Source organism: Amblyraja radiata, chromosome 3 (assembly GCF_010909765.2).
Source record: "Amblyraja radiata isolate CabotCenter1 chromosome 3, sAmbRad1.1.pri, whole genome shotgun sequence".
NCBI lineage: Eukaryota > Metazoa > Chordata > Chondrichthyes > Rajiformes > Rajidae > Amblyraja > Amblyraja radiata.
This window is the reverse complement of record NC_045958.1, coordinates 110,233,083-110,245,093: the sequence shown is the minus strand read 5'-3', so window position 1 is coordinate 110,245,093 and position 12,011 is coordinate 110,233,083. Positions and strand designations below refer to the sequence as shown.

At 45.1% G+C, this 12,011-nt stretch overlaps 1 protein-coding gene across 1 annotated transcript in view; it reads right to left on the bottom strand.

Moving 5' to 3' along the window:
* Positions 1-514: 514 nt before the first annotated feature.
* mast4 (microtubule associated serine/threonine kinase family member 4) overlaps positions 515-12,011 on the bottom strand; it is a 369,378-nt gene continuing 357,881 nt past the window's right edge. The window contains exons 12-14 of the mRNA XM_033018827.1: positions 2,921-3,022; positions 909-1,041; positions 515-525 (exon numbers count right to left, since the gene is read on the bottom strand). Of these exons, the coding sequence (XP_032874718.1) occupies positions 515-525; positions 909-1,041; positions 2,921-3,022 (246 nt within the window). The remainder of the gene's footprint in view (positions 526-908; positions 1,042-2,920; positions 3,023-12,011) is intronic.

Sequence of the window (12,011 nt, the reverse complement as noted above, 5' to 3'; positions counted from 1 at the left end):
CCTGCGTGGGTTTTCCCCGGGTGCTCCGGTTTCCTTCCACACTCCAAGGATATGCAGGTTTGTAGGTGAATTTGGCTTCAGTAAAAATTATCAATTGTCCCCAGACTGCAGGATAGTGTTAGCGTACGGGATGATTACAGGTCGGTGCGGACTCAGTGGACAGGACGGCCTGTTTCAGCACTGTATCTCCAAAGTCTAGAGTCTAAAGTAACGTCTAATTGCACCTCAAATTTTGCTTGGGTAGTTTACATCCCAGCCGTATGAACATTGACTTCTCCAACTTCAAGTAACCCTTGCTTTCCCTCTCTCTCTCCATCCACTCCCCCTTCCCAGTTCATCCACTAGTCTTAATGTCGCTGCCTACATTCCATCTTTGTCCCGCCCCCCTCCCCTGACATCAGTCTGAGGAAGGATCTCGCCCGAAACCTCGCCCATCCCTTCTCTCCAGAGATGCTGCCTGTCCCACTATCCGACAGCATTATAAAAGACCCCACACATCTCCATAATGGACTGTTCACTCTGCTGCTCTCGAGCAAGAGGTATAGCAGTATAAGGAGCAGAACGGCCAGGTTTTGCAACAGCTTCTTCCCCCGAGCCATCAGACCCTTGAATTCCATATATTGTGCCGCAACAATGATCAATTTTATCTATTTTATCTTTTTATCCATTTTATCCTTTTGCTGTTTTATGTTGCACGGTGAGCCAGATGCAACGAAATTTGGTTCAGACTTGCATTTGTTGGTGTATTTTTGAATGACAATAAAGTCTTTGATTCATTGATACTTGAGTTACTCCAGCATTTTGTGTCTAATTGCAGATGTTGGAGTCTTGAGTAAACGCCAAGTGCCGTGCTGTATCTCTAAACTAAACTAAAGTTTGGAAGGAACACGAGCGTCGCCAGCACTCACCCTCCAAGGGATCTCTTGTGAGGCCCAGTTGACTGATGATGTAGCGGGGAATATCCGATTTAATGCCTTGCCCTTCTTTAGCATGTCCTTCTGCTGCTTCCAACAAATGATAGAACTCTTCCGGATCAAATTCCTGAAGGAACATTGAAAACATCAACTCTAGTTACTTTTAACAGAACATAGAACAGTGGAGAACAAGGACATGCCTTCCCGCCAACAATGCCTGTGCCAAAATTGATGCCAAGCCCAAACCTTATCGATCTGCACATAAGCCATATCCTTCCAGATCCAAGATAGACACAAAGTGCTGGAATCTGAAGAAGGGTCCCGACCCAAAAGGTCACCCATCCTTTTTCTCCAGAGATTCTAACGGACCCTCTGAGTTACTCCAGCACTGGGGTGGGAGATTGCAACCTTCACGTGGTCCACCCTGTTTCGACTAATGCAATCAACCCGACGTGCACAAACAAGATCAAATAGAACAAGTTGACCTACAACTTTAGGCTGTGCACGCCATACGCAAGAAGAAGAAGCAGACTCCAGCACTTTGTGTCTTTCTTTGGTATATATCTGCAGTTCCTTTCTATACATTCCCTCCATATCCATATAACTATCTATTTTTAAATGCCTCTATCGTATCTGCCTCCACAACTACCCTGGGCTGCGTTTTCCAGACACTCACCATCCACTGTGTAAAAGAAAATTGCCCCACCATATCTCTTCACCTTAAAGCTATACCTTCTGGTATTTGATTTTTCTACCCTGGTTAAAAAGATTCTAACTGTCTACCCTGTCATAAGTTCATAAGTCATAGGAGCAGAATTCAAACATTTGGGCCGTCGAGTCTACTCTGCCATTCAATCATGGCTGATCTATCTCTCCCTCCTAACCCCATTCTCCTGCCTTCCCCCCCCCCCCCCCCCCGATACTCTTATTAAACAAGAATCTCTGCTAAATAAATACCCAATTACTTGGCCTCCGCAGCCCTTTTTGTGGCAATGAATTCCACAGATTCATCACCCGCTAAATGAGAGAATACCTCCTCAAATCCTTTCTAAAGGAACGTCCTTTTATTCTGAGCGTATCAATGTTTGCCATCATTGCATCTATACTTTTTTTTATCAGATCTCTCTGCAACTCCCGGTGTTCTATATATTCACTTATTATCGGTAATACATCTTGAAAGTGAGATTGAAGAAAGTCATAATAGTTTTCAGTTTCCACCTGACACATTTGGACTATTTGGAGTGATATATTCAGATTTGGCCATACCGTCGATGGGAGGATGTCATGAAGCTGGAAAAGCTGCAGAGAAGGCTTTCGAGGATATTGCCAGGACTCGAGGGCCTGAGCTATAGGGAGATGCAGATGAGGATGTTGCCAGGATTGGATGGTACAGGAAAGATGTTGTCAAGCTGGAAAGGGTGCAGGGAAGACTTCCGAGGCTGTTGCCAGGACTCAAGGGCCTGAGCTGTAGGGAGAGGTTTAGCAGGCTGGGACTCTATTCCTTGGAGCGCAAGAGGATGAGGCGTGATCTTGTGGAGGTGTACAAAATCACGAGAGGAATAGATAAGAGTGAATGCACAGAGTCTTTGACGCAAGCTAAGGGAATCATGAACCACAGACCATGGTGAGAGGGGCGACATTTTCCACACAGTGTATGGAATGAGCTGCCAGAGTGGGTAGTTGAGGAAGATATTCTAACAGCATTTAAAAGACACTTGGACAGATACATGGATAGGACAGGTTTAGAGGCATGTGGGCCAAACGCAGGCTGGTGGCACTACTGTACATGTGACATCTTGGTTAGCATGGACAAGTTGGGCCGAAGGGTCTGTTTCCACACTATAAGGCTCTGTGATATGGCTGTGAAGTTCTGCAAACATCTCTCTCGAAAGAAAATTTCCCACTCTGAATTGATTTTAAATTCGGTACATGCTCATATTCATGTTATTAACATTTTCATGCTTATTATCCAAAAATGTGTACGTTTAATTTCAAAGAGGACTCACAAGACATTCCAGCAATCGCGCCGGGCGGGCAATGATGATCAATAATTTCCTGACCAGCTGATCAATGACCGTTAATTCATTACTTTCAGAACGTTTGTGAGCCTAGATAATGAGAAAAGAAAAAATGTGAACAAAGTCTTCTTCGAGCCCGCAAGTTTAATTTAATTGAGTTGATTGTCACGTGTACCGAGGTACAGTGAAAAGCTTTTTGTTGCGTGCTCAGCAGCCAGTGGAAAGACAATGCATGATTACAATCGAGCCGTCCACAGTGTACAGATACATGATTAAAGGAATCACGTTAAGTGCAAGCTAAATTCCAGTAAAATCTGATTTAAGATAATCCGAGGATCTCCAATGAGGTAGATAAAAGCTCAGGACCGCTCTCAAGTTGGTGATAGGATGGTTTAGTTGCCTGATAACAGCTGGGAAGAGACTTAATCTGGATGTTTAAGAAAGAACTGCAGATGCTGGAAAAATCGAAAGTAGACAAAAATGCTGGAGAAACTCAACGGGTGAGGCAGCATCTATGGAGCGAAGGACTAGGTGACATTTCGGGTCGAGACACTTCTTCAGGTCTGAAGAAGGGTCAAGACCTGAAGCATCTTTCTTCTGCAGTTGTATAAGGCTCTGGTGAGACCAAATCTGGAGTATTGTCTCGACCCGAAACGTCGTCTATTCCTTCGCTCCATAGATGCTGCCTCACCCGTTGAGTTTCTCCAGCATTTTTGTCCACCTTGAATCTGAAGGTGTGCGTTCTCACACTTTTGTACCGCTTGCCTGATGGGAGAGGGGAGAAGAGGGAGTGACGTGGGTAAGAAGAGTTTTAAAATTCAAATATGTGTAGAAAACATATTCAGCATTAAAGTAGACACAAGGAACTGCAGATGCGGCTCGATTGTAATCATGTAATCCAGTCTGAAGAAGGATCTCGACCCGAAACGCCACCTATTTCCTTCGCTCCATAGATGCTGCCTCACCCGCTGAGTTTCTCCAGCATTTTTGTCTACCTTCGATTTTTCCAGCATCTGCAGTTCTTTCTTAATTCTTTCTTTCGGTATTAAAAGTATTCAGTATCGCGTCCGAAGAAGGGTCCTGAGCCGAAACGTCGCCTGGCCTTTCCCCCCTACAGATGCTGAGTGCAACACAAAGTGGTGGTGTAACTCAGCAGGTCAGGCAGCATCTGTGGGAGGAATGGACAAACATTTTGGGCCAGGGCTCTTATTCAGACTCCTTCAGACCTTCAGCTGCCTCCAGCGAAACACATTTCTCCCCATCTTCTTTCTACAGGTACATCCTTTTATTCTGAGGCTGTGTCCTCTGGCCCTAAACTTATAAAAGTTCATAAGTGATAGGAGCAGAAATAAGCCATCTGACCCATCAAGTCCACTGCACCATTCAATCCTGGCCTATCTTTCCCTCTCGACTCCATTCTCCTGCCTTCTCTCCATAACACCTGACACCCGTAATAATCAAGAACCTATCTATCTCTGCCTTAAAAACATCCATTGACTTGGCCTCCACAGCCTTCTGTGGCAATGAATTCCACAGATTCACCAACTTCTGACTAAAGAAATTCCTCCTCAGCTCCTTCCGAAAGGAAGATCTTTAATTCTGAGGCTGTGGCCTCTGCTCCTGGACTCTCCCACTAGTGGACACATCCTCTCCACATCCACTCTATCCAGGCATTTCACTGTTCTTTCCAACATTGTTCTATCTGGACGTTATTGAACGCAGTGTCCAGCAAAAGGAGCTGGTGGCACCTGTGGGGCGAGTTAGTTATACAATACGTATCCTTGCCCATCTATTAAGCGGCAGGCCCAGCAGCAATTAAACCACAAGATGAAATCCCTATTCCAGTATAAAAGACATTGTGACAGCCACTCGACGAACAGCCCATGATTATTTTAAGAATACGAGCAGCTGCCTCTTCTTAATGTCTGCTGAGCTTGTTATAAAGTTGAGCGGGAATATGCCAGAATAGCAGTTCAGAGCTGTAATTGTTCAAAGTTATATACTGGCCGTAAAAACTTTTAAGGCACTCTTGTTGACACAAGGCATAAAAAGGCTTAAGGGTCTGTCCCACTGTACGATCTAATTCAAGAGTTCTCCCGAGTTTCCCCCGATTCGAATTCGGAGAATTACAGTAATAGCTGCTCGTAGGTACTCGGGGCTCTCGTGGACATTTTTCAACATGTTGAAAATTTTTCAGGAGTCTTCCCGAGCTAACCGCGGTTCCCGAGTAACTGCCGTTAGCGTTACGAGGCTCTAAGAGACGTCCCGAGCTCCGACGTACCCGCTGCGTACATTCTACGTGCTTAGCACGAGTTTGATTTTTTTTTTTTTAAACTCGGGAGAGCTCTTGAATTATCTCGTACGGTGGGACAGCCCCTTTAAGAAGGAACTGCAGATGCTGGAAAATCGAAGGTAGACAAAAATGCTGGAGAAACTCAGCGGGTCAGGCAGCATTCTATGGAGCGAAGGAAATAGGCAACGTTTCGGGTCGAGACCCTTCTTCACACTGGTAGGGGAAAGGGAAACGAGAGATCGAGACGGTGATGTAGAGAGATATTAAACACATGAATGAAAGATATGCAAAAAATTAACGATGATAAAAGAAACGTGAAGCCCACAAAGGTCCATTGTTGGCTGTGTAACAAGTTATCACCGAGCTCACCGCCAACAATGGACCATTGTGGGCTCCTTGTTTCCTCGATCATCGTTACCTTTTTAGCACATCTTTCATACATTTGTTCTACATCACCGTCTATATCTCTCGCTCCCCTTTCCCCTGACTCCCAGTCAGAAGAAGGATCTCGACCCGAAATATCACCTATTCCACTTCTCCAGAGATGCTGCCTGACCTGCTGAGTTACTCCAGACTTTTGTGTCTAGTCTACAGTTTAAACCAGCATCTGCAGTTCCTTCCAACACTTCCAATTTAAGGTTTCAAGCTCCTACATCTAAAAAAAAACATTCAAAGAAATGTCCCAGCCAGATTACAAAGAATAGTTTTATATTTTTTTATTGTTCATTTTTGTACTTTATCATTTCAGGTCGCTAAAACACACACTTCTACGGAGGGGTTGGCTAAAGATCAGGAGATATATGCTTCCATTTCATATTTCAAAGCAAAAACTGGTATGGATGGAAAAAAGAAAAATTGCCTTGACATAATGATTCTTACTTGCAAGCGTCCCCTTTATCTGTCAATGTGGCGCTAAACCTTTAAATTATTTATCCAAAGCCTCTGCAGACTCTCTTTCATTAGATGATCTCTTGACATCTGTCTTAGGACAAAGACTCTTTACATCGCTCAACTGCCCAGACTCTGTGCTCCTTACATTATTCCACCCAAGGAACTCATGTCACATGCCAGGGGACCATTATACCATTATGTCCACCTTCTTGTAATCAAGAATCTGTCTATCTCCGCCTTAAAAATATCCTTTGACTTGTTCTTAGCCTCAGCATTAAAGGACGTTCCTTTAGGAAGCAGATAAGGAGGAATTTATTTTGTCAGAGGGTGGTGAATCTTTAGTCAGAGGGTGGAATCCTTTGCCACAGAAGGCCAAATCAGTGTATATTTTTAAGGCAGTGATAGATAGATGTTTGATTAGTACGGGTGTCAGAGGTTATGGGGAGAAGGCAGGAGAATGGGGTTAGGAGGGAGAGATAGATCAGCCATGATTGAACGGATGGGCCAAATTGCCTAATTTGCCTAACAATCACATGACCTTATGAAGTAATTCTGCACAAGCTGATAAATGTATACAGGTTCTGAAATCAAATTATAATTTTAATAACTCAGTCATACAGTGTGGAAACAGGCCCTTCAGCCTAACTTGCCTGCACCGGCCAACATGTCCCATCTACACTAGTCCACCCACCCGCATTTGGCCCATCTCCCTCTAAACCTGTCCTATCCATGTACCTGTAGATTGTTCCTTACACGTTGCGATAGTCCCTGCTTCAACTACCTCCTCCGGCAGCTCGTTCTATACACCCACCACCCTTTGTGTGAATAAGTTACCCCTCAGATTCCTATTAATTCTTTTCCCCTTCACCTTAAACCCATGTCTTCTGGTCCCCAATTCTCCTACCCTGGGCAAGAGACCCGATCTATTCCTCTCGTGATTTTGTACACATATCTTATAAGATCACCCCACATCCTCCTGCTTTCCAAGGAAGAGAGTCACCGATCAATTCCTGAAATGATTTTAAAACAAAAACTCTGATCACATATTTTTGAGATGAGAGTATCCAAATTTAAATGTGAATCTGAATCATGGTACAATATTTCCCTAGGATGAAAAAAATTGCTTCTCTCTTTAATTCCCGACAGTTCTCTGTTCTCCAGAGCTCAATTAGTTCTCCTCCATCATTAACCAATGCAGCATTTGGTCATTAATTCACTTGGAATGCATTAAATTAACATCATTATAGAGGGATTCCAATTGGGAAGGTTTCTGCCAGTATGGCTTTATGAAAAACTACCCCAACAGATAATCAAAGAGATTAGCATTTTTATTTGCTGCAACTAAAAGAACGAAAAATAATTTAAAAAAAAGACTCAGGGAAGATAAAACCTAGAAGCTTTAATGCAGAACATAGAATATAGTACAGCACAGGAACGGGCCCTTTGGCCCAGAATGTTTGGACCGAACATGATGCCAAATTAAATGGATGAATGTATGAATAAGTATATGGCCCAAGTATTCACATACAAGGAATTTGCCTTGGTGCTCCGCCCCCAAGTGACAACAGGACATACGGTGACAGTTAGGAACTCATCTGCCTGTACATGATCCATGTCCCTCTATTCCCTGCACTTCCATGCGCCTATCAATAGACAATAGGTGCAGGAGTAGGCCATTCGGCCCTTCGAGCCAGCACCGCCATTCAATGTGATCATGGCTGATCATCCCCAATCAGTATGAAAGACTTAAATGTCATTACTGTATCTGCCACCACTGTCACCCCTGGCAACGTGCTCCAACCCTCCACCACTCTCTGTGTAAAATACTTACACCTGCAAATCTCCATTGAGCTTTCACCCCCCCCCCCTCAAGCCATTGGGTAGTTTTAAGGTGCAGATTCTTGATTAGTACGGGTGTCAGGGGTTACGGGGAGAAGGCAGGAGATTGGGGTTGAGAGGGAGAGATAGATCAGCCATGATTGAATGGCGGAGTAGACTAGATAATCTGAAGAAGCGTTTCGGCCCGAAACGTTGCCTATTTCCTTCGCTCCATAGATGCTGCTGCACCCGCTGAGTCTCCAGCATTTTTGTGTACCTTAGATAATAGACTTGATGGGCCGAATGGCCTAATCCTGCTCCTAGAACCTATGGACATAAAGTTCCACCTTCTAAGTTGCTGAGCAAATTCGGCAATTCGATTCTGTAACATATTGAGGAGTAATGGTGGGTGGAAAAGAGATGCGAATTTAAATAAATTGTTATTTTCAGCTTCAATCTTATTCCTTTTTTTCAGAAAGGAGTTTTGCCCCGTCCGGCTGTTACACAAAGTAGCTCCACGGAGATTGAAGCCTTTTCCTAAGCCCAGAGATTGTTGCAGGTCATAGAGTGATACAGCGTGGAAACAGGCTCTTCGGCCCAACTTGCAGACACCAGCCATCATGCCCCAGCTACACTAGTCCCACCTGCCTGCCTTTGGCCCATATCCCACTAAACCTGCCCTGCCCATGTCCTCCCCAGATGTTACCCTTCTTTCCACAGTTTACATTCAGGTTTATTATCATCATATGTGTCAAGGTACAGTGAAAAGTGCTGTTTTGTATGCTAACCAAACAGATCAGATATACCATACATTGTCCTAAAGGGACTGTCCCACTTGTGCGACCTAATCCACGAGTTCTGGCGTGTTTGCCTTCGACTCATACTCACAGCATGGTCGACACGAGGTCGTAGGAGGTCTTTGTAACTCTCCTTCATGCTCGAGAGTAGTCCCCGCGTACTCGAGGCCTCAGCTAGGTCGCGGTGTATTTTTCAACATGTTGAAAAATGCCCGCGAGTAAAAAAGGTCGCCATGGAAAAAATCGATACTTTTTTTACTCGTAGGTTCAGTCGTAGTAGGTCGGCATGTTAGTTGTAGGTAATCGAGGGTAGTCGAAGGTAGTCGTAGATAGTCTTCATCATAGTCGAAGGGAGGTCGAAGGGATGTCAAAGGAGATCGAGGGAGATCGTCTTCACTCTCCACTATTCGGTGTCCAATTTTCCCGAAGTTAGTCGTAGCTAGTCGTAGCTAGTCGAAGCTAATCTTCAACATAGTCGAAGGAGGTCTTCAACATGACATATTTTCAAACTCTCCGAAGCTCTTCTAAACTCACCAATTAGGTTGCCCAAGTGCGACAACCCCTTAAGTACCATCTATATCGCTCATTCCCATTTTCCTTGACTTTCAGTCTCAGCCCGAAACGTCACCTGACTTTTTTTCAGAGATGCTAACTGGCCCGCTGAGTTGCTCCAGATTTTTGTGTCTGTCTTCCGTAATTACAATCAAGTCAAACTCAAGCAAAAGGGAAGATACAGAGTGCAGAATATAGTTCTCAGCATCAGTTCGCAATAACCAAGCTGATCTCCCAGTGGCTCAGCACTTCAACTCCCCCTCCCATTCCCAATCTGACCTTCCTGTCCTGGGCCTCCTCCATGGCCAGAGTGAGGCCCAGAGCAAATTGGAGGAGCAGCACCTCGTATTTCTCTTGGGTAGTTTACACCCCAGCGGCATGAACATTGACTTCTCTAACTTCAGGTAGCCCCTTGCTTTCTCTCTCCATCCCCTCCCCTTCCCAGTTCTCACACTAGTCTTACTGTCTCCGCCCACATTCTTTCTTTGTCCGTCCCCCCCCCCGACATCAGTCTGAAAAAGGGTCTCAACCCGAAACGTCGCCAATTCCTTCTCTCCATAAATGCTGCCTCACCCGCTGAGTTACTCCAGCATTTTGTGTCCACCTTCGATTTTACCAGCATCTGCAGTTCTTTCTTAAACAAGTTCCAGAGACAAAGTCCAATGTCTGCAAAGGGGTTGAGGCGAATCGGACAGTGCCCTAGCTTATGGAAGGACTGTTCAGAACCTGGAGGGGAAGCTGTTCCTCAGTCTGGTAGTGTGAACTTCCAAGCTTCTGTACCTTTTGCCCATCAGGAGAGGGGAGTAAAAGGAATGACCAGGGTGGGACAAGTCTTTGATTATGTTGGCTGCTTTTCTGAGGCAGTGTGAGGTGTAGATGGAGTCTGGATTGTGCGATGGGCTGGGCTACATCTGCAACTCTCAGCAATTTGTCCTTTCTTCAGCAAGTGATCAAAATAAAATGATACAAATTCCTATTTACCAGTAAGTTTGAGAACTTTTCACCCAGAGAGTTGTGAGTGTGGAATTCTCTGCCTCAGAGGGTGACGGAGGCCGGTTCTCTGGATACTTTCAAGAGAGAGCTAGATAGAGCTCTTAAAGATAGCGGAGTCAGGGGATATGGGGAGAAGGCAGGAACGGGGTACTGATTGTGGATGATCAGCCATAATCACATTGAATGGCGGTGCTGACTCGATGGGCCGGATGGCCTACTCCTGCACCTATTGTCTATTGTCTAAAATATTATTTGTATTAAAACATTTTTTTTTTAGCAGACATGGATTGCAGATATCGGTGGTGCAGCGGTAGAGTTGCTGCCTTACAGCGCCAGAGACACGTGTTTGATCCTGACCATGGTTGCTGTCGGTACGGAGTTTGTACCTTCTCCCCCTGACCTGCGTGGGTTTTCTCCGAGATCTTCGGTTTCCTCCCACACTCCAGAGACGTACAGGTTTGTAGGTTAATTGGCTTGTTATGTGCAAATCGTCTCTAATGTGCGGGGGTCGGTGGTCAGCGTGGACTCGGTGTGCCGTAGGGCCTGTTTCGTCACTGTGTCTCTAAACTAAACTTTTTTAAAAATCAGTTCACTCAGAAGCCAGAATTTCCGACACCGTCCTTTTAAAGGCTGTGCTGTAGGATCAATGAGAATATTGCAAGCTGCCTTCTTTGGTTGCCAGTTTGTCTTACACCGAGGCTGCACATCTTAGCACTGTCATGTGTCGAGTGCCTCGGGCTGCAGAGAAGTGAACAGTTTTCAGCAATACTGCATAATTGACTCACCTAGACTTGAAACGATCTGTGCTGCTGTACGTCTTGCCGATGGATATGCAATGACAAGCCAAAGCTACTTTTTAAACTGATCTCTGCCATAGATCATAGGATCATAGGTTCGAGGAGTAGAATTAGGCCATTCAGCCCATCAAGTCTACTCCGCCATTCAATCATGGCTGATCTACCTTTCCCTCTCAACCCCACTCTCCTGCCTTCTCCCCATACTAACACACGTACTAATCAAGAATCTGTCCATCTCTACCTTAACAATATCCACTGACTAAGCCTCCACAATCTTCTGTGGCAATGAATTCCACAGATTTGCCTCCCTCTGACTGAAGAAATTCCTCATCTCCTTAGCTCCTTCCTAAAGGAACAACCTTTTATTCTGAGGCTATGATCCCTGGACCTAGTGGAAACATCCTCTCCACATCCACTCTATCCAAGCCTTTCACTATTCTGTACATTTCAATGAGGTCCCCCCTCATTCTTCTATACTCCAGCGAGTACAGGCCCAGTGCCGCCAAACGCTCATCATATGCTAACATAGAAACAAACATAGAAAATAGGTGCAGGAGTAGGCCATTCGGCCCTTCGAGCCTGCACCACCATCCAATATCATCATGGCTGATCATCCAACTCAGTATCCTGTACCTGCCTTCTCTCCATACCCCCTGATACCTTTAGCCACAAGGGCCACATCTAACTCCCTCTTAAATATAGCCAATGAACTGGCCTCAACTACCTTCTGTGGCAGAGAATTCCAGAGATTCACCACTCTCTGTGTGAAAAATGTTTTTCTCATCTCGGTCCTAAAAGATTTCCCCCTTATCCTTAAACTGTGACCCCCTTGTTGTGGACTTCCCCAACCTACTCATTCCTGGGATCATTCTTGTGACTATCTACTGCCTGCCGCCACACGTGGTCCATCTTCGGGTTTACCGTAGCGTTCGTTCGTT